At 48.6% G+C, this 25062-nt stretch overlaps 1 protein-coding gene across 1 annotated transcript; it reads left to right on the top strand.

The window, feature by feature from the left end:
* Nucleotides 1-2519: 2519 nt before the first annotated feature.
* Nucleotides 2520-3112, top strand: LOC121360859 (small basic protein 1-like). Its single transcript, XM_041480983.1, has 2 exons — nucleotides 2520-2577; nucleotides 2982-3112. The coding sequence occupies exons 1-2, from the start codon at nucleotides 2520-2522 to the stop codon at nucleotides 3110-3112; spliced, it is 189 nt and encodes a 62-aa protein (XP_041336917.1).
* Nucleotides 3113-25062: the final 21950 nt, after the last annotated feature.

Raw genomic sequence — 25062 nt, 5'->3', positions numbered from 1 at the left:
GTGCCAGTGCCTGACCACACTTTGGGTGAATAAATTTTTCCCAATATCAAATCTAAATCTTCCTGGGACACCTTGAGGTCGTGTCCTTTTGTCCTATCCCTGTTCCCTGGGAGCAGAGCCCGATCCCCCCCAGCTGTCCCCTCCTGTCAGGGAGTTGTGCAGAGCCACAAGGTCCCCCCTGAGCCTCCTTTTCTCCAGGCTGAGCCCCTTTCCCAGCTCCCTCAGCCTCTCCTGGTGCTCCAGCCCCTTCCCCATCTCTGTTCCCTTCCCTGGACACTCTCCAGCCCCTCAATGTCCTTCTTGTCCCAGAGCTGCCCCCAGCACTGGAGGTGCCCCAGCAGTGCCAGCACAGGTGACAGCACTGCCCTGGTTGTTCTGGGTGACCTTGAGCCATTTTCTGAGCCCCCCTGAGCCCTTCCCTGCTTCCCCAGAGCATACAACTGGATGGATGCACTTCCCAAGGGCCATGCCATGGGTACAGCCTGTGTTTTCCAGACCCAGCCCTTGTTTGCACTTGTAGGACAATTGGTGCTGCTTTCCCAACACCTGACTCGGCTCTTTGGTGCCTGCCTGTGATTTACTGCCACACAAATGATCCCTGCAGAAGTGCACACAGCCAGAAACTCCTTGTTCTGTGTTCTCCAGATCATTATTCTTGTCTGTATAGGCAAGGGAACTTCCACTATTACTTAATGTTTTTTTAACATTATGGTTTTGGCATGAGGAGATCCACTGGGTTTCTAATCCTGTCCCCTAATGCTTTGCAGTCCTTTGCAACCTTTTATTTGTGAATTTTTGAAGCATTCTTTCCAGAAAATAATGGAAATTTTTAGGCAGGATAACACTGGAATCACAAGAGACTTCTGATCAGATGTGGTGTGGCAATTAATTTCCTTAGCTTTATTTACATATTTGCCTACATCTGTTTTAATCAGCATCATGGTCCTTCTGGAAAGATTTCAGAAAAAAATACCCAAAAAAGGCTTGGGCCAAACCAAAGTGATGAAAATCAGGCCAAGTGCAGGGTCCTGCCCATGGGTTGGGGCAGTCCCCAGGATCAGTCCAGGCTGGGGATGAAGGGGTGGAGCAGCCCTGGGAGAAGAACTTGGGATTGCTGGGGGTGAGAGCTGGACATGACCTAGCCCTGAACTACCCATGCCCTGGGGAAGGGGCTGGAGCACCAGGAAAGGCTGAGGGAGCTGGAAAGGGGCTCAGCCTGGAGAAAAGGAGGCTCAGGGGGGACTTTGTGGCTCTGCACAACTCCCTGACAGGAGGGGACAGCTAGCAGGGTTGGGTTCTGCTCCCAGGGAACAGGGACAGGATGAGAGGGAATGGCCTCAAGTTGCACTAGGGGAGGTTTAGACGGGATATTAGGGAAAGTTTCTTCACTGAAAAAGTGATCAGGCACTGGCACAGACTTCCCAGGTCTGTGGTGGTGTCCCCATCCCTGGAAGTGTCCCAAAGGGATGTGGATATGACATGTTGGGACGTGGTTTAGAGATGAACAGAGTGGTGCCAGGTTCACTGCACTCAGGGATCTCAGAGGTATTTTCCCACCTTCGTGATTCTTTGATTCAATAAGAAGGATGTGGAGCTGCTGGAGTGAGTCTGGAGGACAGCCACCAAAATTCATCACAGAACTGGAGCCCCTCTGCTCTGGAGCCAGTCTGGGAGAGCTGGGGGGGTTCACCTGGAGAAAAGAAGGATCCAGGGAGAGCTCAGAGCCCCTTCCAGGGCCTAAAGGGGCTCCAGGAGAGCTGGAGAGGGACTTGGGACAAGGGATGGAGGGACAGGACAAGGGGTAATGTCATAAAGATGGAGGAAGAAAGATTTAGATGGGCTATTGGGAAGGAATTTTTCCTTCTGAGCATGGTGAGACCCTGGCACAGGTTTGAGAAGGTCTGGCTACCCCTGGATCTCTGGAAGTGTCCAAAGCCAGGCTGGACAGGGCTTGGTGCAACCTGGGATATTGGAAGGGGTCCCTGTCCATGGCAGGGGGTGGAACTGGATGAGTTTGAAGATCCCTTCCAACCCAAACTGTTCTGGGATTCTGTTCCGTGACTCTTCAATCCACAGTGCCAGAGCACTGGTCAGGGTTGGATGCTCCATAAAACCACTGGGGAATGGATCTGACACCCCATTGTGTCTGTGCCTTGCAGACAGCGCCCAGAGCTTATCAGGAGCCATCCCAGGCTGAATTCCAGCTGCCCTGGGAGCAGCTGTGCCGTGGGCAGCCCCGGCTGGTGCTGCTGGAGCCCGGCCATGCCGGAATGGCACAAATGGCCCCACGTGCCCATGGAGCAGGGCCTGGCTGCCAGGTGCCTTTGTGAGAGGGCCCAGCGGGGCAGGGTGACACTGCACAGCCTGCAGAGCAAACAACAGCCCTCTGCAGGTGGCTTTGCCCAGGGTTCTCCTCTGGCCGTGCCGCTCGTGGCCGGAGTCCCTCTATAAAACCTCTGCCCTCCGACACCTCGGGCAGCTCAGATTTTGTGTGCCAAGATCCCCCCTGGCCTCCAGCCATGAGGGTGCTCTGCGTGGTCTTTGCTGCACTCCTGCTTTTCTCCCTGGCCAGCCCAGGTAAGGCAGGAACACGTGGAGGTGGAGAAATCGGGGTGACCTGTGTGCTGTGCAGCCTCAGGGGAGGGAGGGGGTTCATCTCTGGGACAGTGGGGATCAGGGCCCTGCTGATTTACCCAGCCTGGCAGGCACAACGGGGTTGGGATGGGGTGGATGCCACACTCCAATCTCCCACCCTCCTGCAGAGAGATCCAGCACGACTAGAGGGATGGTTTGTAAGTGCCCAGCTGTCCTCCAGCTCAGTGGGGACATGAAATGCATCCTGTCCCGGGTGGGTCTAACCCCAGAGGTACCCAGAGCATCAGTACCACCCTGGAACCAGCAAGGAGACAACTCCAGGGGCTCTGCACTCCTACTTACCCATGATTTTCTCCATAAACCCCCTCTGTCTCTTCTCATGGCAGGGCATGGACAGCCCAAGGGCTTTTGTGACGGGTACTGTGCCCACACCTGCGGCGAGACCGAGGAGTGGTCCTTCAGCCCCTACTGCGAGGAGCTGCACTGCTGCATCCCCTCTCCCAAAAAGGGCAAATGACCCTGGAGGAGTCCAGCCCCGCAGCCCTGGAGCTCCTGGAGCTGTGTCCAGGGCGTGGCTGAGGCGGTGCTCAGCGCTTTGAAGTAAAGATGGGCAGATAAGATGATTTTTGTGTGCTGTGATAAGATGATTTCTGTGTGCTGTGATAAGATTATTTCTGTGTGCTGTGAGGTTCATTTGCCTCCTGGGAGGGGATAGCCAGGAGATGCTGGCAGCCAGAGTTCCCTGGAGAGTGGTCACGACACACCCCTGGCAGCCCCAAAGCCCAGACACCAAAATGCCAGCCAGGAAAAGGAAAGGCTTTGGGGTTTTCAAAGCAGAGTGGGAAAAGGCTGGGAGAGGGCTCACTGCTCAATCCAGTGCCTCCCTCCTCCACAAGTTGAATCCCAGTTTATTTGTAGGAGGCACAACAGCCCCATCAGTCCATCCAGCCTCTGCACTGGGGTCCCCAGTCCCACTGAGAGGTGGGAACAGGAGACAAACAGCACCACCTTCCCCTTGCACCCCAAAATCCCATTCCTGGGGTGCCCTCAGAGCAACCAGTGCAGCCACTGAGGCTTTGGGGTGCCGTGGTTGTCCTGGACACCCTCACCAATCGCCTTCTCAGCAGAGGCTGTGACCAGATTATTCCTTAGGGATCTCCAAGAACAGGAAAACACAGGAGGATTTCCTCAGTGTCCCCTTCCCTGCCCCATCCCCTGTGGGATAACCCAATCACTCCAGGTATTCTGCAAGGGGACACGGATTGATCCAGTGTAAGGTGGCTCAGAACACCCCACAAACACTCCAGAAATACTGGAGGCTGGGATGTTTGCGTCCACAGGGCAGAAATCAGCTCTGTTTCTCTGAAACCCTGCAGGAAATAAAGGAGCTTTCCAGCCCTGGGGCCTTGCAAACACAGAAAAAGGCTTTGCATGGGTATTTGTGGGACTGGAAGGTTCTGCAAGAGAAAAGGGTGGATACAGACTTCTCCCTCTTGTGGGATGACTCCCAATTTCTGCAGGAGGAAGGGCTGTGTCTCCTCTCCTCAGCAGCATCCTTTGTGACCAGCAGAGATCTTGGCACATGGAGCTGGAGGTAAAAGTGGTTTCTTCCTCAGAAAAATTTATATATTCGTCCAAAATTCCCATTTTCCAGGACCTGCTGCTGTGTCTGAACATGCAACGTGAGGTGCTCCAAGGGTTTTGTGGCCACCCTGGTCTGAGTGAGTGTCCCTGGAAATTTTGGGGTAGACAGGTAGAAAAAAAAGAATAATGGGAAATAAAGGGACCAAACTAATGCACCTTTATTTTATCTTTAGGGTAAAATTTTCATCCTTAGGATAAACTGATAACCTGAAACACTTTATCAGCTGAAAAACTGACCAGAGATACAGGAAACCTGATAAGGCTGGGGGATTTCTTAGGGTATAGACAAGAGGTCTGAGTCTCTTTGCTGACTGGGTGAGATGCTGGGTGTGAGGGGGGTTCAGGTCCAGATTACAGAGGCTGAGGGCTGGCAGCAGGTAAAAAATCCCATTTGGTACAGCATTGCCCATCAAGAGTCATAGATTTTGTCAAGATTCACCCGAGCCCATTCAAGAAGAAACAAAAGATGGAAAATTCACCTAAACCAGCCCTGAGCTGGTGACACTTCACAGACACACAAGGCTGAAAGTTTCATTAAAGGAAAAAACTCCGGAAGGAAACATGAAAAAAATGTTAAAACTCCTTTGCTTGTTTGGGGTTTTTGGTTGTTTTGTTTTGTTTTTTTAATTGGTTTTTTTTTTTTTTTTTTGGTATGTTTGTTTGGTTTTGGGTTTTTTTGTTGGTTGTTGTTTTGGTTTTTTTTTTTCCAATCTGGGAATTGTGAGATGAGAGTGAGAAGAAAAGCCCCACATGAAAGTGAATGAACTCCAAAATGGGTTTTGGAGCAGCCTGGGATAGTGGAAGTTGTCCCTGCCCATGGCATGGGTGGGATGAGACAACCTAAAAATGTCACTTACAACCCAAACTATCCTGTGATTCCATGATATTACAAATTCCAGCTATGCCAAGAAGCAGATTCATATCCTGGAAAGAACCTTTCATAGGAGAAATTAGTTGAATGTCTATTTGTTATACCCATGAATTACTGGATTGCAAGAGTTTCTCCTATTTACAGGGAGAAAACATCAGCTACTGGGCTTGTCCCCTGGGAGAGCCCCTGCAACTCAGATCCCACAGAACTCACACTCCACAGCTTTCCAGGGCAGAGGGGATGGAAAGGGCCCTGCTTCTGCACTCAATTTCAATAAGCAAGTGATATAAAAATGAAGGAATTGTCAAAAAGGAGACAAAGGGTGCAGCTAAAAGAGTTAAGTGCTTGCAAATAGATTCTTTGCAAGTGCCTGGGGAGGTGTTTAAGGCCACTAAGAAGGAGACTCAGGGAAAATCCATGACAGGTATTAAAAATTAAAAAAAAAAAAAAGGCCTGAGAAAGAGCAAAATGGAAAAGGTCACAGGAGAACAGTGGGATGAGGGAGGTTGCTAGAAAGGAAAAGCTGAAATTGTGGCCAAACATGGAAAGTAGAAAAGATAATAAACTGGGCCTGACAAAGTATAAAACACAATAAGGCAGCCCAGCAGAGAATTGCAGGAAGAGCATAAAAAATGTGAGGAAACCTCTTCAAATCAGTCTTTTTATTTTTTTTCTTTTTCCAAACACATAAAGTACATGAAGCCTGACAAAGAGTGTGGTCAGGGAAATAAAGTTAATTAAAGCTCAGGCCACTCCACAGGAGCTGAATGAAATATTTGCCTCGGTTCTCACCTGGCCAGAAAGAAGGGAGGCCTTGATGCTGAGCCCTCCTTTGTGGGGACTCATCAAAGGGCTTGTCTTAAATGTAAAAGCAGTGGAAGAGAAGAAAAAGCAGCAACAAATGACCAGCACCCTGATCTTTTTCCTCAAAAAAAAAAAAAAAAAGAAAAAAAAAGAAAAAAAAAAATCTGAAGGGAATTTAAGGATGAAACTAGCAGCCACTTCTGACTGCAGTATGTGATCTCTGCAGCCTGGAGAAAAGAAGGATCCAGGGAGAGCTCAGAGCCCCTTCCAGGGTCTAAAGGAGCTCCAGGAGAGCTGGAGAGGGACTGGGGACAAGGGATGGAGGGACAGGACACAGGGAATGGCTTCCCACTGCCAGAGGGCAGGGATGGATGGGATATTGGGGAGGAATTCCTGGCTGTGAGGGTGGGCAGGCCCTGGCACAGGGTGCCCAGAGGAGCTGTGGCTGCCCCTGGATCCCTGGAAGTGTCCAAGGCCAGGCTGGATGGGGCTTGGAGCAGCCTGGGACGGTGGAACGTGTCCCTGCCCATGGCAGGGGTGGCACTGGATGATCTTTAAGGTCCCTTCCAACCTAAGCCATTCCATGATCTGTTGCTCAAGAAGGTTTTGCTGTGCCAAGATGGGAGATGGTAGTTTGATAAAGAAAAAAAATCTTGAAGTGTCCTATGGGATTGCAAACCAGGATTTTACCAGTTTTAAATACAACAACAAGGGGGAAACACAAGAAATCAGGAAAATCCTGTCCTAAAACCAAAGGACAGGGCCCAGCACTTTGGGGCTGCTGAGCTGCAGGAGAGGGGGTTAAAAGGAGCATTGGAGAGGAATCACTGGTGGGGCTACAGCAGGAAATTTGATCATACAAAATTCTGGAAAAGAGATGGGAGGGAATGGAAAGATGCACTGTTGAGGGTAATAAAGGTGATGGCTGAAAAAGGACCTGGCTTGGGTTTGGGGGTGTGACTCCTCCCCTGGCTGGTGAAATCCAGGTGGATGTTGTGAGGAAAAATCCAAGTAATTTTCCATGTGGAGTGAATGGTTCCCTGTGGGTTGTTTGATTGTAAAGACTGGGAGTGCAGGAGCAAGAGAGAACAGGGAGCATCAGCAGCATCACGCTGAGCTGCTTGCTAAACCTTGGGAACTCCAGCCAGACATTCTGGCACTCTTTACTTGCTCTCCCTTTTATTTTCTTTTTTTTTTCATTTTCCCATGTGTTTGCTGTTCCCATGTCAGTGAATATCCCTGTGAAAGGAGAAGGAAGAGCTGGAGGCTCCTTGTGAGCACTCAGGGAGTGAAACCTGGATCTGCTGAGCCTCCAGCCTCCGTTTCACCAAGGAAGGATCAGCTGGAAAAAGCCCTGCTGGGCCTTTTTCTTTTTTTTTTTCCCCTGCTGTTTACACAAACTGCACTCATCAGAAAGGTCCCAATGTTTAAAAAGAGGCAGTGCAGGCTCTGCCCTGCTCCCTGTCTGTGGCTGTGTGGGGGTGGCAGTGACAGGGAAGCAGATGGGCACATTAGCAGGAGTCGCTGGGCCAGACGTTCCCGTTCCTCTCTCTCCCAGGGCAGATGCACTGGCTGTCACCACAAGGAAAGACACATCTTTAAAATGTATAGCACCAGGCAATATGGGAACTCCAGGTTTGTAGGGAAAGCAGGTTGTTTTTTTGGGGTTTTTTGGGTTTTTTTGTTTTTTTTTTGTTTTTTTTTTTTTTTTCTGCTCTTTGCGGTTTTTCCTTTAAAAATGTTTCTGCAGAAGTCTTATTGCACAGAAAATAAGATATAGAGGAAAAACAGAGGGGGGAAAAAAGACCCTTACAACCAGGATCCAATCAATTGTCATGAAATCCTGGAATGGTTTTGGTTGGAAGGATCTTAAAGCTCATCCTATTCCCATCCCTGCCATGGGCAGGGACACCTTCCACTCTCCCAGGTTGCTCCAAGCCCTGTCCAGCCTGGCCTTGGACACTTCCAGGGATCCAGGGGCAGCCACAGCTTCTCTGGGCACCCTGTGCCAGGGCCTGCAGCTTCTAGAAGCAGGACTCAGCAAAACACCTTTTCTTTTGGAGCTGAAATTCATGGGGCTGCTTTAATTGATACTCATCACATCTCAGGCACCTCTCAGGTGGGATTTTTGGGGGTGTCCTGTGCAGGGCCAGGAGATGGACTGGGTGATACTTGTGGGTCCCTTCCAGCTCAGGATAACCTGTGAGTTTATGAACATTTCTCAAGTTACTCTGTTTATGTCAGACAGGAAAGACAAAGAAGTTTTGGTTTTGGTTTGTTGATTTTATTTTTTTTTTCCAAATAACTCTCCTTTCCAGATGTGGAACACCACGAAAGCAGTGAGAGGAGTGAGTAAAGGACTGCTTTAAAGTGGCGCAGTTTTAGCTGGAACCCCACATCAATTCAGGGTCACTTCATTATTCCACTCCTGCACTTGTTCCACTGCCCTGCAAACTCCCTGACAGGAGGGGGCAGCCAGGGGGTTCGGGCTCTGCTCCCAGGGAACAGGGACAGGAGGAGAGGGAACAGCCTCAGGCTGCTCCAGGGAAGGTTTAAATTGGATATTGGGACAATTTCTTCACCAAAGGCTGTCCAGCCCTGGCACAGCTATCCAGGGCAGTGGTGGAGTCCCCATCCCTGGAGGGATTTCAAAGCCATGTGGATGTGACACCTGGGGACACGAGTCAGAGGTGGCCTTGGCAGTGCTGGGAATGGTTGGACTGGATGATCTCAGAGGGCTTTTCCAACCTAAACAGTTCTGTGATTGTACTGATGTGAATATTGATGTCAATAATCATGAGGGTATCTCTGCTTTCTCATTGGAAATTATGGTTTCTTTTCCAGATTTATTTGGACTCCATATCTTAAGGCTTTTTGGTTTTAATTTTATGTTTTACCACTGTTTGTTTGGTGGGGCTGTTTTTTTGTTGTTTTTTTTTTTGTTTGTTTTGTTTTGTTTTGTTTTTAAACTTGCTGAATTCAGTGGCCAAAGAAAATGTATTAGAAGGGAAATACAAGTGATGACTGATGGGGATCCCTCTGCTGAAATTTCTGCGATGACTGCACAGTACCAAGACACAAAAATTATTCAAATACATGGGCTCAAACACACCAAATCCAGTCCTGGATCAGTGGCACAGAGAACATCCTGAAAGGGATTGTTAACAGTGCCCTAATTCTAAAATTCTGAAATTCCTCCAGAGTTGGTGAGAAGGGATTTTGGCAACACCAGAGCCACTGGGAGGACAGAGCTGCTTCCAGAGATGTGCTGCATTCCCCAAATTGTGTCTTTTCTAGGAACAGCCGAGTGGGAAACCCAGACTATTGGTTTTGAGCCTCTTTCCTCACCTGCTGTAGAGATCTTGGTTCTGTGTTTCTCTTCACCTTTCCCAGTATCCATTCCCCATCCAAGATTAGCAGAGGTGCCTGGAAATTTGCTTTACTCCATGTATTTGCTGGAGGACAAGGAGATGGGATCTGCCCCGTGGCCAGTGAGGGTTAATCCCATTTTCAGGAGCTTCCTGAGCACCTTCTGGTCATCCCTGGGTGGTCCCTCCATGCTCCCTTTAAGGTCCCTCTATTTACATTTTCCCCTTTCACCAACCTCTGCTTTGTTTCATCATGTTTCCTCACAATTCTTGGGTTTCTCCAACCTGTGGGCCCTTTTTCCTTTTTTAAATGAGGAAGATGCTGAAGAGAGTTTGAGACCTTGTCCCCATCCTTCCCTCTCATTCCCCCTCCATGGCCACAACACTTCTGCCAGGATCTCCAATGAACCCGGAGCGCCAGGACTGAACCAGGGCTCCTCTCACCCATGGGATTTGCTCTGAGGCTCAGTGGGGACAGGGACAGCCAGGGGCGTGTTGTTCCAACCACACCTTTGTCACCAAGCACTGCCTGAATTTTCCTGTGGGAAACAGAGGGGGAAACTCCATCTCTTTAACACTTCCACTATGAAATTTGTGGAAAAGAACAATGGGACATGATGCCAACAGGTCTTTGTGGCTTGGGGAACTTGTCATAGTGCTTTAAATAGGATCACGAGCACACAACAAACCATATCTTGCTTTTTTTCTTTGTTTTATTTATTAAGAAGAGGGAATGGCAATGGGACCAGACAGCTGGGAATCTGCTCCCAAGGCCACCACGGTGCCTCCTCTTCCCCAGGTGCTCCCTCTTCAGCTCCTATTTCCCCTTCCAGGTGGTTGGGATGCAGCAGGAGTACTTGCAGTCGGCAGAGGTGTATTTCAAATCCATCACACGACACTTTGGGGAGCAGTAGCCCACAGGAGCACAGGTCTTCCTGACCTTCCCATAGCCTGGAAGTGGGGAGGGAGAGTGGTTGTTTCTCATTTCTGTTCCACATTTTCCCATCTCTGTTCCCTACTTTTCCATTTCCCCATTTCCCTATTTCCCCATCTGTATTCCCCATTTTCCCTTTTCCCCTTTTCTCCATCTCTGTTCCTCATTTCCCCATTTCTTCTTCTCTGTTCCCCATTTCCACAGTTCCCCATTTCTGTTCCCCATTTCCCCATTTCCCCATCTCTGTTCTCCATTTCCCCATCTCTGTTCTCCATTTCCCCATCTCCACATTTCCCCATTTCTGTTCCCCATTTCCCCATTTCTGTTCCCCATTTCACCATTTCCCCATTTCCCCATTTCCCCATCTCTACTCCCCATTTCCCCACCACTGTTCCCCATTTCCATGCCCTCCCACCCCCTCCCAGTCACAGTGGGCAGCAGGATCAGACCCTGTCCATAGGGATGTCCTGCTCCATCCCCACATGCCCAACACTCCCTCCCAAGCCCAACCCCAAAGCTGGAAGGGACCTTGAAGGGCCCAGAGCAGCTCCTCGTGCACCTCCCTCCCCTTCTGGTGGCCACTGGATGACCCTGGTGCACTTTGGGACAGATGGGAGTGCATCCCAAAACACCCCAAAACCAAAACTCATGAAGATGTTCCTCAGGGCAAGGCTTCATCAAGTGCCAGGCACTAGGATGAGAAGCTGCTGGCCTGAAATAGCTGGGAAATGATGTCCAAAGTGAAGGAATATTGGAATGTGAACCTTCCTGAGCCCCAAATCTCCCTTTCAGAGAACCAGAGCAGAAGGGATGTCTGAGCACTGCACATCAGAAATGTCAGGGAGCTTGACCCTGAAGGTATTGCCAGAAGTGGTCTGGCACAAAAGCTGGCATCAAGCAGAGGAAAGTTCCAGAAGGCTGGTGTCTCTGAAAAGGACATCCAGCACTCGCTTGGTGCTTCATTATTAAAACAATTACACCAGGGCCCAGCTCACCTTAACTTAGGTGTCAAAAACACCCAACATCCTAAATGTGCCTCTTACAGTATTTAAAAGTGATTTTTAATTTTTTTTTTGGCAAAGACTCATTTGTATAAAAACAGATCCCCACATAAGCCAAGCTGGGGTAACCAAATCATGCCACAGAATCACAGAATCCTAAAATCATAGAACCACAAAATCAGAGTCATGAAATCATAAAATCATGAAGTTGTAAAATCGTGAAATCACAGAGCTATCAAGTGCCTTGGGTTGGGAGGAGACACAGATGCACACCCAAAGAATTAGGGACATTTATGTGGGTGGGCATCACAGCCACAGCTCTAAAGCCACCAGGGCCCAAGTTTTCTCCACCTGCCTGCGGCCCAGAGTGACCCTCCTCATCCTGCTTTTCCCCTTTATCCAGCTCACATTCCCACAGAGTTCCCCCCTCTTACCTGGGGCAGCCAGGGAGAGCAGGAGGAAGGCAGCAAGGACGAGGCAGAGGAACCTCATGGCTGGAGAGGAGCTGGGATCCCAGCGAGGCCGGAGCAGGAGGGTCCGAGCGAGCCGGAGCTGTGAGTGCCACGGCTGGGCATCCTCACATTTATAGGGCAGAGAGGAGGGTCTGGGGGAGGTCCTGCTGCTCATGGGCCGATGCATGGCATGGCCACCAGCCCCTCCGCCCTGCTGGCAAAGGCCTGCTCTCCCCAGAGCTGGTATCAGCCCCCAGTTCAAAGGGAAACCGCGGGGTGTGACAGGAGCGGCCCGGGAGCAGATGGAACTGATGTCCTGGGGCAGAGGGACCTCGCAGGGAACAAGATCAGTATCACAGGCCTTTCCCAACCTTTGGCAGGGATGCAGCAGGGCTGGGATGTGGCCAGGATGTACTGACAGCTCTGCCTCTGTTGTCTAGAGCTGTCCCCACATGGGCTGGACACGCTGAGGACCCGGTGTCCGTGTGTCACCCTCTTGGGAGCCATCACTGCAAACCCCTCCGGTAAATTCAGCAAACACCACATTCCCTGCAGCCTGATCTGTTGTCCCCTCTCACCCCTCTGAAGGGTAGGACCCTGGAGCTGGGAGCCTTTCTCCAGGAAGATCTGACCACTTGCAGACACTTTGATCAGCCCCTCTCCCTCACAAACCCTCCAGACAGCTCCAGGGCCTGGAGTGTGTCCAGTTTCTGGGGTGGACATGGCCTGATCCCAGCTGTCAGGGGTGCTCTGGTGCCCACAGAAGGTTTTTCAGAGCAGGGAAATGAGAACTGACTGCAAGGAGTCTGGAGGCAGAAGGACCTCAGCACCAAGTGGCAGTTTCAGCAGATGGCACACGAGACTGGCTCAGTGATGGCAAACTGATTTTCACCTTCCAGGAATGAGATATTCCCAATTAATACTCAGGAAAAAAAAAAAAACAAAAAAACCAAAAAAAAAAAAAAAAAAAAAACAGGAAAAAAAACCAACAAAAAACAAAAAAAAACAAAACAAACAAACAAACAAACAAAAACCCAAAAACCAAAAAACCAGTGCTTAGTGACTTAGTGCTTGGGTTTGCTGGAATGGGTGCTGATAGAAATTGGGGTGGTTTTGTGATACTTTTGAGGGTGTTTCATGCTGCAAACTGTGCTGGTGTCCCTCTCTCTGCACATGCAGAGCAAGAAAAGAGGTACAAAGGATGGCAGGGAGGATGGTGAGAGCTGGGGACTTATTCCCAAGGCAGTAATTAGACTGGGAATTTTCACTGTAGAGGGAGAGGAGTATGTGGGAATGTGTGACAGTGCTGTCAAAAAAGTGTCCTAAAAAAGAGAGAGAACTCTGGTTTTCCCTTTCCATAGCCAGGGAAGCAGGTGACACACAGGAGTTTGATGCAGTGAACAAAGGAATTGTTCTTTCCCACTGCCCACAGCGGTGCAACTCCCTGTGCCACTCACAGCATGAGAGGAAACAGCCTCAAGCTGCACCAAGGGAGGATTAGATTGGGTATTAAGCAAAATTTGTTCACTAAAATGGTGCCCAGGGCAGTGGTGGAGTCCCCATCCCTGAAGAGATTGAAAAGCTGTGTGCATGTGGCACTTGGGGACATGGGTCAGTGGTGGCCTTGGCAGTGCTGGGGGATGGTTGGACTTGGTGACCTCAGAGGGCTTTTCCAGCCTCAGTGATTCCATGGCTGCCACAGATATTTTGGAACAGGGAGCTGTAAATGTCTTCAGAAGGTAACTGGGCAGCCAACCTGCCTTTGAAGGCTCTGAGCAGCTGGGCAGGCTGGGCCAGGTGATCTCCAGAGCTCCCTCCCACTCTGCGTTGCTCCGTGCTTCCATGAAATCCATGAAATCCCCTGAGGGGCATTCAGCACAATAATATCCATCCATACCCAGCTCAACAGCCCCAAACATCAGACTGCTGGAATTGGGTGGGTTTCCAGCCCAATGCTGCTCTCTGTGGCTGTGCTCTCCCACCCTTCTAAGCATCAGCTCTTTGTCACTGTCACACTGAGGACATCTGGCTGGATGGGGACCTGCTACACAGAGCTGGGAAGGGGCTGGAGCACCAGGAGGGACTGAGGGAGCTGGGAAAGGGGCTCAGCCTGGAGAAAAAGAGGCTCAGGGGGGACCTTGTGGCTCTGGACAACTCCTGACAGGAGGGGACAGCCAGGGGGGTCAGGCTCTGCTCCCAGGGAACAGGGACAGGACAAGGGGAAATGGCCTCAAGTTGCTTCAGGGGAGGTTTCTGTTGGACATTGGGAACAATTCCTTCATGGAAAGGTTGTCCAGCCCTGGCACAGCTGCACGGGGCAGTGGTGGAGTCCCCATCATTGGAGGATTTAAAAGCCACATGGATATGGCACTTGGGGACGTGGATGCGTGGTGGCCTTGGCAGTGCTGGGGGATGGTTGGACTTGATCTTAGAGATCTTCTCCAAACCTAGATGATTCTAAGATCCTGTGACTCTGTGATTCCATGGCATGCTTTACCCTTCTGTTACTGTCTCTTAACAAATTAACTGTCCTGGCACAGGAGCTGCATCTCCCTGCTGGTAAATTTTTAGCACAACCCTGGCCATGCTTTTGTCCAAGGCTGCTTTACACATTTGCAAACACAATTCCCACTGCACCTCCTGTGTCTCCAAGAGGCAGGCCTGATTTCCAACAGGAATGGGACCTGGTCACCCTGCTTGGAGTGGAAGAGATGTAATATTGTGGATGTCAGCAGGGTGTGACCACTGATATCGGGGCCAGGGAGTGGGGCATGGAACTGCTGCAGCCATGGAAATAGTGTGTGTTATCAAAAACGCATGGAACCACAGTGTCCAAGGAATGCCACAAAGGTGCTCCAAGGGCTGGAGCCCCTCTGCTCTGAGCCAGGCTGGGAGAGCTGGGGCTGTTCACCTGGAGAAGAGAAGGATCCAGGGAGAGCTCAGAGCCCCTTCCAGGGCCTAAAGGGCTCCAGGAGAGCTGGAGAGGGACTGGGGACAAGGGATGGAGGGACAGGACAAGGTGGAACTACTTAACTGAAAGAGAGTAGGTTTAGATTAGAGATTAGGAAGGAATTGTTCCCTGTGAGGGTGGGGAGGCCCTGGCACAGGGTGCCCAGAGAAGCTGTGGCTGCCCCTGGATCCCTGGATGTGTCCAAGGCCAGGCTGGACAGGGCTTGGAGCAACCTGGGATAGTGGAAGGTGTCCCATGGCAGGGGGTAGGAACAGGATGAGCTTTAAGGTCCTTCCAACCCAAACCATTGTGTGATTCTGTGATCACAATCTCAGTTAGTCCAGATTTTTGTTATAGATCATTTTCTTGGTCCTGTGACCTTCTCAGCCCTCAGCTCTCTCCAGCTATTCCACCTCCCCTTGAAGCCTGGTCCTGTTGGCAGCAAACAGCACCACCTGGAATTCTAATTCAGAGTAATAAATGAATTAACTGACGTGCTTGACACGTGATAAACCTGGTGGTTATTTTTATAGAAAGAACAGTTCCTGCCTTTTCCAGAAGGGAACAGGATGATGCTGTCCCAGTGTGTGTACCTTGGTGCCCACTGCAGCCCCACATCTTTCCTGCAGAATCCCTGAATTGCCAGATATTGCTTATTCCAGGATCTTCACCAACTGTTCCTGTCTTTTCCAAAAAATAAAAGCCAATCCCCTGCACCCTCCAGAACAGAGCAGCTCCTTTCAGTCTATTTGCAAATTCAGAAACAAGCTTTATTCCATTATGGAATTTTTTAATGGCGACCTTGGATAGTTCAGGACTTAGAACAGCCTTCTGAGATGTCCTACCATTGCCATGGCAACTGGAAATTTATTAACTTTGCTCATAAACAATTTTTTCCTTCATTTCCTTTACGCTGTGATCAATACCTGGAAAAAAAAATAAATAAAAAAAAAAAAAGGAAACAAACTCAAAATTGCCAAAAAACCCAAAAAAATGAACGTGCTGGAAATGTTGTAGAGAATCATGTTTGGGAGAGGCCCTTGAGGGTCCTCAGCGTTTTAGATTGGATATTGGGGAAAATTCCTTCACTGGAAGCGTGAATGGCACTGGAATGGGCTGCCCAAGGAAGTGGGGGAATCACCATCCCTGGAAGGGTTCAGGAAAAAGCATCTGAAGGTGGTGCATGGGTCAGTGGTGGCCTCAGCAGTGCTGGGAAATGGTTGGGCTCAATGGCCTTAGAGGGATTTTCCATCCTCAGTGATTCCATCAGTCTGTTTTCTACACTGTTCTGCTTTTCCCTCATTTTCCTCCATGCCCACTCAGGTAACACAGCAGCTGGAGAGGATGAAGAGACTTGCAAGGACAAAATTAGGAATTGTCACCTCTAGAGTCACCTTTTTGGGACACCCTGCAGTGAGACATCCTTGAAAACAAACTCCACTGGCCAGAAATTCTCCAGGATATTGTATTTGCAGGGTGCCCCCATGAAGGAAGGAACAAGGAGTCTGACTCCATGTTCTCAGAAGGCTAATTTATTATTTTATGATACTATAATATATTAAATAATACTAAGCTATACTATACTAAAGAAAACAGAAAGGATACTTACAGAATGCTAAAAAGATAATAATGAAACTCGTGACTCTCTCCAGAGTCCCAACACAGCTTGGCACTTGTTGGCCAATGAGTAAAAATAATTCACCCCAGAAACTAATGAAACAATCACCTGTTAGTAAACAACCTCCAACTACATTTTAAAGGAGCAAAACACAAGAAAAGCAAATAAGATAATTATTGTTTTCCTTTTATCTGAGGCTTCTCAGCTTCCCAAGAGAAAAATCCTGAGTGAAGGGATTTTTCAGGAAAAGTGAATGTAACACCAGGAAACTGGAGAAAGTCTCTTCCCACCCTCTCTCCTGTCACTCCTTTACCCCCTTTCCAGATTTCTCCATTCCTTCTCTTTTTTTTTTTTTTTTTGTACCTCCATCCAGCTATTGTCCACATCCAATTATTGTAACTACATGTTCATACCCTCTCTGCTTCCTTCTTCATTCTTTGCTTTTTCCTTTTTCTTTCCACTTTGTATTTTTCTGTTTTCCGTGACCACTGCAGGGAAATAACCCTGCTCATTTCTGCTGTTGACCATTCATAACCTTTTAGAAGGAATAATTCCATTTACTGGAATTTTAAAGAAAAATAAATCATTACACTGATCATTACACTGCTATTGAAGAGTGGGGTTTTTTTTTTCTTCTTGACAAGAAATGGTGGGGTTCTTTTAAGATGCAGAGTTTATTTTGTAGATATTGAATGTGTTTGTTCCTACAAATGTTCAGCAGGGAATCCCTCATTCAAACCCTTCACATCCAAATTCAAACAAGCACCACCAGTCGTTGCTGGTGTTGCCTCATCAGTTCTGGATTCATCTTTTCTGGATGAAAAACCAACAGCTAAAATCTCCTCCTCTGAGTTAAGGCACAAGGAGCAAGAAGTCTGGATCAGCTGAAAAACACCCAAAAAACCCCCAGTGCTGGGAGCTGCTGAAGCCCTTTGCACCACAGGAGGAAAAGCAGAGCTGGAGGAAATCCAACAGAGGAGAGGAAGGATCTTCTATGTTCCTTCACAAAAAAATTTTACTGTATTTTTTAATGGGATATGATCCAGCTTTGATGTAATTTGGGGGTTTTTAATCCCAGAAATTCCAGAAGCATTTTCCCCCAGGCAGATCTGTGGCTTTGCACAGATGTTTTCATCAGCCTCATTTATTTCCATGGTGCATGCAGCAACCTCTGTAATCCTTGTGCCATTGACACGAGCTGAACCCTGCACCAGCAAATGAAATATTTTCAAATATGGCAGCAAAAAATGTCTAGTCCATCCTCCTGATGTAAATCTGGGATTATTTTCCCTCATTTGTCACCTTGCAATTGTGGTGCCCCAGGGACCTCCCTTCCCACTGCTCTTGGTTTGTTCAACACAGAAAAGGGAAGGACAAAGGAGTGAATGGCTCAGACAGGGAAACAGCAAAGGAACTGTGATCTCTTCACTCTCCTCTGGCTCTTTCCAGTTGAAAATTTGAAGCCAAGTCCTTGGCATGTCTCTCAGGTGAGCTCTGTGCTGCACAGCAGAAAGATGGCTCAAGCACGGCCTGCTTTGGCCGTCCCCATGGGATTAAACTGCTCCCAGCTTCCAAAACAGTGGCTTTCTACCCAAATACTGCATGTGGTCTTTGGTCTGTGTCCAGTCCAGAACTTGCACTTGGGACCTGGTGAACCTGCTGGTTCGGCTGATTGCAGAGCAGCTCCTGGGGCTGTGCCAACCCTTTGGGAACACAGCGCGGCTTAAACCGGAGCGTGGCACTCCCTAGGGCAGCTCCAGATCACAGCAGCTCCCAGGATTACAGGAAGAGAGAGGAAGAAATGGAATCAGAACTCCTGGAGTTCAGAAGTCACGGAGCTGCATTTGTGGTGAAAATTTTCCCTGGTGAGGAACATTCAGTCACGAGCTGAAAATCTCCAGGCACTGAAGACATCACCACTTCTATTATTATTGAATCTCACTTTTAATAACCGAAGTTTCTTTATAAAATCATAGAATAAAATCATAGAATGGTTTGGGGTTGGAAGGGACCTTACAGGACATGTAGTCCAACCTCCTGCCATGGGCAGGGACACTTCCACTATCCCAGGTGTCTCCAAGCCCTGTTCAGCCTGGCCTTGGACACTTCCAGGGATCCAGGGGCAGCCACAGCTTCTCTGGGAAACCTGACCCAGGACCTCACCAGGCTCACAGGGAAGAATTTTTCCTAACTTCCAATCCAAAGCTACTTTCTTTCAGTTTGAGCCATTCCCTTTTGTCCTGTCACTCCAGGCTCCTGTGAATTGTCCCTCTCCATGTTCCCTGTAGGCTCCCTTCAGACACTGGGAGGGCACCCAGGAGCTGGGCTTGGTGGTGGACACGTGGGGCTGGGTCAGTGCTTGGATTCAATAATCTTAAAGGGCTTTTTAAACCTTAATGATCCCGAGATTCCATAAAAAAAAAAAAAAAAAAGAGAGAAAGAGAGAGAGAGACACACAGGACTGCAACAGCAGCTCTGCTTTGTGTCTGATCTTACAGGTAAAGAGACTTCCCAGCCCTGCTGCTGAGCTCCAGCACAGCTGGATGATTTTCCAGTGCTCGCTGTCTCCGTGTTCTATTTGATTTCCAGAATGACAAGTCACGGCTCTAAATTTATCCCAGTGCCTGCAAGTGGGAGTGGAACAAAAGGCATTTCAGCTGGTGGGAGCATCTCTGACTCTGTTGGGCTGCCCTGGCTCTCATCTCTTTGTCACTGGTACTTTGGCCACTTGTTCTTTATTAACTGGCATCATTAATTGGATTCTGGAAGAAAAGATTTTCAGTTCTCTGCATTCAACAGAGAGGACATTTAGTCCCACACTGAGAACCCCTTTTTCCCCCAATAACAATGGCTCATACCTCAAGCTACTCAGGAGACTCAGCCTAACAAATCCTAACTCAGCCTGTTCATGTTTGATCTTAAATACTCAGCACAACCTCAGCAGTCACTGCTGAACTGAAAACACCAGAGGGTGGCTCCAGCTCCATTTAAAACCATTTTTCCTGGTTGTGAGCCCAGGTTGGACAGGGCTTGGAGCAATCTGGAATAGTGGAAGGTGTCCTTGCCCATGGCAGAGGGGTGAAACAAGATGAGCTTAAGGTTCCTTCCAACCCAAGCCACTCTGTGATTCTATGAAGTTCAAGTCTCCCTACCCACTAAAACAAAACTTCCTAAGCTCCATCTGGTCAGGGAGGGTTTGGTTTAGAAGATGTATTGATTTATGCTCTTGAAGAGGCAGTTTAGGATTCAGCTTTCTCAGGAATGATCTGGCATTTTTCCAAAGTGGGTCAGACCCCAGGAGCCCAGTTTTGGAGTTACCAGTTTGTAACGAGTTACCCCAACATCTGTTCAGGAATGATCTGGCATTTTTCCAAAGTGGGTCAGACCCCAGGAGCCCAGTTTTGGAGTTGTAACGAGTTACCCCAACATCTGCAGCTGCCAGGACAGAGAGAACCTGAGCCAAGTTTCATGGCAAAGCAGCCTAAATTATGTTTTCAAAGCACCACAGCTTCTAAATAGTAATAATAAAAAATCAGTTCATAAACAATTTCTCACCTCACATTATTCCCATTTCCCTTTTAGAAACAGGTCATAGAACCTGGTTCTAAAATGACAATGCCTGGTTCTTGAATGACAGAACCAGAGAAACATGGAACGGTTTGGGTTGGAAACATCACCCAGTTCCAACCCCCCTGACATGGGGGGTTTACAATAATGCCTCCTTGTAGCCTCCAAAGAAATCACAGTTGTCTCTGTTGCAACCTGTAGTCTCTGTATAAATATGTGTTTCATTATTTTTCAACTTAAAGCCAAGTGCAAGTGAAGATAATTTCATTAATGCCCCTTATTTCACATTCCTGTCCAATGGAAAGCCTTTGTAACACAGAGGTTTCCCTCCTCTGTCACCAAATTCACTTTCTTTCTATTTTTCTCCCTCCAGGGGTCTCTGAGTCCCCAAAGTCAAATCATATCCAAAGCAAAATCCTCAAAGCCACTCACCTAAAAAATCAGACCACGGTACAACAGCACATTAAATATGTATCAGACCCCTGTGCAGTGGCCTGAGTTTCCTCAGAATTCAATGTTTTTTGAATCCATTAAAAGGTTGGAATTTTCCCCCTGAAAATTTGAACAAGCCAAGTGCAGAGATGGATATATAGATCTGATACATCAGATATCCCACCCTTCATGCTCAGGTTCTGATAAAGGGAAGGTTTTGGAGACTGTTTGTACCTGGGCAATTGTTCTCACTCACTCAGAGTAATTCCAAACAACTCTGGCACCAGGCTGTGCACTCTGTGTACTCCAGGAGCACAGAGACCTGGAGGTTTGTCTCTGGGGAGTGCCTGGAGATTTCCATGGCAAGAGAAGATTTTCATAAAGTAAGAAGGAGAGGAAAAAAAGAAAAAAAAAAAAAAGGAAGAAAAAAGAAAAAGGCAAAAAGCTTAACAGAAAAAAAGTTAAATTTAGAATCCCAGAATGGTTTGGGTGGAAAGGGACCTTAAAGCTCATCCCATTCCCACCCCCTGCCATGGGCAGGGACACCTTCCACTAGCCCAGGTTGATCCAAGCCCTGTCCAGCCTGGCCTTGGACACTTCCAGGGATCCAGGGGCAGCCACAGCTGCTCTGGGCACCCTGTGCCAGGGCCTCCCCAGTCTCACAGGGAACAATTCCTTCCCAATATCCCATCTCTCCCTGCCCCCTGGCAGTGGGAGCCATTCCCTGTGTCCTGTCCCTCCATCCCTTGTCCCAAGCTCTCCTGGAGCCCCTTTGGGCTCTGGAAGGGGCTCTGAGCTCTCCCTGGATCCTTCTCTTCCCTCCAGGTGTCCAGCTCTCACCTACCAGCACCCCAATTTCTTTTCCTCAGGAGCATTACATAGTGTATTTCTCATTACAAAAATGGAAAAAAGCTTCACTAGAAACTCGTTATTCCCTGGAGGGAAAAAAAGAAAAAAAAAGAAAAAAAAATTGTCTAAAAATAATTACTGATGGAATCTCAGCCCCGAGGAACACTCGTGCATGAGGTGTGGTGTCCATCTGTCTGTCTGCCTCCTCCTGCCAGCCTCCTTCTTCCTGCAGTCTCACTTCAGAGCTGCCCACTCACTGCTTGCCAAATTCCCAGTGTGGCCTTGCTGTGGAGTTGGGAATGCTGGCTGGGAAGCTCTCCCACACCTGCAGCTCCCTCCTCCCAGCTGCCAGGAGGGTGGGCCCTGCTGGTGGGGTTGAGGGAGGAATTGTGGATGGCAGCTTCCAGGACATGCTGTGAGCTCAGACATCCCTGTGGATGCAACATGGAAAACAATTTAAATCACCCCCAGCTGACTTTGCTGCTACTTTAGCAAATTTCCAACAAACAGGATGATTTCTCTGCTTCTCCATGGAAGGGTTTTTCTCTCTGCCTCTTTCTCCTCCAGCCCCTTGGCTGGATCCACACCAGGGAGTGAAGCAATGCCAAGACCAGGCTCAGACATAAAACTTCCCCCAGGCCCTGGCAGACTTTTGGCTCCAAGGCAGGGCTCAGGAGTTAGCACAGACACCAATCTCCAGTGAGCTGCCCACTGTGGATCCCTTTTTTGGGGCACCCAGGAGATCTTAGTGTCCTGCCTATGGCTTGTCCCTTCCAGCTGGCCTTGGATTTATCCCTGTGGACGTGGTCACTGCACTCACAGATGATTCTCAGCAGCCACAAACCTCTTCTGCCTTGTGTTTGCTACTCTTCCTGGGAAAACATCAGAGGGTGAAGCAGCTGGGAGCTGGGATAATGGGATCACAATCTATTTCAGGAATGGAAAGAAGCACAGAGCCCTAAAAAACATCAGTGCTTGTCCAAGAGGCAAATGGTCACGGGGCTGCAGCATATGGAGGGTGATCCTCTGCCATCCTGCAGCCATTTATTCCTTGGATTCCACAGGCAAACCCCTGCTGGTGTCAGTGCACACGTGGTGGAGGAGAACTCACTCTCTGGAAAGCCCAAAATCATGGGAATCACTCCAGATTTGGGACATGTGGCCTCAAGGGTGACTCCAGAGCAGGGAGAGGAACATCTGCTCCCCAGGGTCTGCCACACGTCCTGGAGTTTTTCAGGAACAGACCCAGACAGTTCATGATCCTGCTGTCCAGGCAGGAGAGGAGGACATGGGAAGAGCCCTGACTCCTGCTGAGGACAGACAAGCTTTTGGCAGAGCTCTCCAGCCCACATTCCGGGGCAGAGGGAGGCAGATGGCCGGGCATTTAGGGCTCTGGCAGGAGGAATCTCTGGTCCTTTGGCAGAGGGCACTGATTTAGCTGCATTTCCTTCTGCTTGGAGAATTTCTGTTTGTGCTTCTCCTGCTCGTGGGGTTCCTTAGGAGGCTTTGTCAGAGCAAGGAAAAGCAGTTGGTGCCTGGAGCCACCAGCAGCTGGAGAGGCCTCCTTGATCCATTATCAGTTCTTATGACCCAAATCCATCCTCAGAAATACCTGTACAACCCACAGACCAGAGAATATTTAGGTTGGAAAAGCCCTCTGAGATCAGTGAGTCCAATAGCTCTGTTGTGGTTGTGAGGGTCCCAGGACGAGGGAAGAGATGAATCTGACTCCATATTCTTAGAAAGCTGATTTATTATGATATGATATGATATTATATTAGAAGAAATTGTATACTAAAACTATACTGAACTATAGAGAAAAGATACATCAGAAGGCGAGAAAAGAATGAATATTAAAAACCCGTGATGACTCCAATTGGTCAGTAGCTTTCTTGCTAATTATTTTATTGGTTATTAACAAGTTGATATTCTGTATTGATTGGTCACTCAAACGCCCAGTGTGTACATGCAGGAAAAGTTGTTTGTGAGAGAGAGTTTTCATTTTTCTATCTAACAGTGTAAAAAAAGTTTATACAGGTGCTGGTTGTTTAAAACCCAGGAATAGATTGTTATGTTAAACTGCTCACACCAGGATGGCTTTTACATGGGAACTTGCAAAGTGCTAGCTTCCCTTAGAAGAAATAACAGAGTAGACCTGATTTTATGAGGCCTTTCTTTATGATTTTTCTACCTTACTGTAACACATGTACATGTACAAATGAGTACAAACCTCATTTTCCCTACAGCACAAGGCAAGACAAAAAAAGTCAGGCAGTGAATTCCATCTCAGTGCCAGCCACTCCTCTCCTCAGGCATGTTCCTAGTGCACCTCAAACTCCTTTTTCTCTGTGTAATATCCGATATATCCCTGACTTGAGGGTTGTATGTGTTGGGTTTTTCTCTGAGCTGGGTGATGATCCCCTCCCACACATCCCCTGGGGATTGCAGAGCTGTCAGGACCAACACTGGGGTAACAATCAGTCCTTCCACTGCCCAAATTTTCCTTTTTCCTCCTTCACAGAGGCAGCAGTGCTGTTTCCCCAATGCCCATGGGGCTGAAATCCTTTGTTTTCCCCTGCAGCCACTCCATTTGTGGCTTCCCCATCCCTGGAAGTGTCCAAGGCCAGGTTGGATGAGATTTGGAGCAGCCTGGGATAATGGAAGGTGTCCCTGCCATGGCTGGGGTGGAACTGGATGAGTTTTAGGGCCTCTTCCAACTCAAACTATCAAGATAAACCCAGAGACCCCTCTTCTCTCTGATGACGTGGATCAGTGCAAACCCCCATAAGAGGAGAATTAATAATCCTTATTATGAATCTTTGCATCTATCTATGAGATTAAAATGCCATTAATTAGACTCTCAGATCATTCCCAGTCACTGGAATCACCAGAACTGCCAGCATTAACGAGACACAGGCAGCAAACCCAACAAACTCAGGCTGAACTCAGCAACAGGGGCCAGCATAAAAATTCACGTCACCAAATCCAAACACCTCTGCAATCCTTCTCAGGGACAACTGCCCAGGACAAGCTGTCACCCACTGCCGGCATCCAGCCAGGCTGATCCCATCGGGCAGGGGCTGGACAGCCTTGGAGCTGGGGCGGGACGGCACCGGGAGCCGCCCGACCCCTCCAGAGGGAGCTGCTGACCGGATTTCCTCCCTTTGGCTTTGCTCTTCGCCAGGGATAAAGCAGGTGAAGGATGGGGAGATGGAGCTTCTATGGGTAAATGAGATCTGTGGGATCTGTAGCTCTGGATCGCATCCTGGATCCTACCTCTCTTCCAGCAACCCCAGCGGCCAGTGCAGACAGCAGAGGCCCTCTTCAGAAAAAATCTGGATTTTTTTTTTTTTCCCCCTGAAAATCTGGAGGGTCCTTCTGTTGCCCTGATTTTCTAAGATTTTCTAAGCCTTCTGATGTTTACATTCTTGTAAGGAACTCTCTCACACAGTTTCTGTAAATAACTTATTGTTTTGCATTCTTTTATAGAAGAAGAGAAATTTGATGGACTGTTGGTTTGTCCAGTGTGGAGGTGACACTTTCACCCTCCAATCCACTGTCACTTTTGGAAATCTATAAATGTTGGAGTCAGCAAATAAACTGCCCTTTTTACCTTGAGAACAGCAGCATGTTTGCGTCGTGGTTTTTTGTGTCTTATAGTGACATCCTTCATCTTTTTCCCACTCCCTAGAACTTCGCTTTTCCTGGTTTGTGGCCAGCCCCTCTCTCTCTCTCTCACAGATATTCTCGGGGTAAATGCTGGATTTCAGCGTCACCAGCCCTGAATTTGGTTTGGAATCACGGGATAATTTGGGTTGGAAGGGACCTTAAAGCTCATCCCATTCCACTCCCTGCCATCTCCCACTATCCCAGGGTGCTCCAAGCCCCATCCAGCCTGGCCTTGGACACTTCCAGGGATCCATATTCCTGCTCCCATCTCTGCTAATAAATCTGGTGCTAAGGTTTGGGTTTTAGCT

This window comes from Pyrgilauda ruficollis, unplaced genomic scaffold (assembly GCF_017590135.1).
Source record: "Pyrgilauda ruficollis isolate IOZ18807 unplaced genomic scaffold, ASM1759013v1 scaffold54, whole genome shotgun sequence".
Classification (NCBI taxonomy): Eukaryota; Metazoa; Chordata; class Aves; order Passeriformes; family Passeridae; genus Pyrgilauda; species Pyrgilauda ruficollis.
The sequence above is the reverse complement of the archived record's forward strand: the minus strand, read 5'-3'. Positions and strand labels throughout refer to the sequence as shown.

Excerpts from the sequence above, each read along its gene's own strand:
- LOC121360859 (XM_041480983.1), top strand. The coding sequence starts at position 2,520 with ATGAGGGTGCTCTGCGTGGTCTTTGCTGCACTCCTGCTTTTCTCCCTG. Across the intron at positions 2,578-2,981 it reads TTTCTCCCTGGCCAGCCCAG|GGCATGGACAGCCCAAGGGC; the intron begins GTAAGGCAGGAA and ends TTCTCATGGCAG.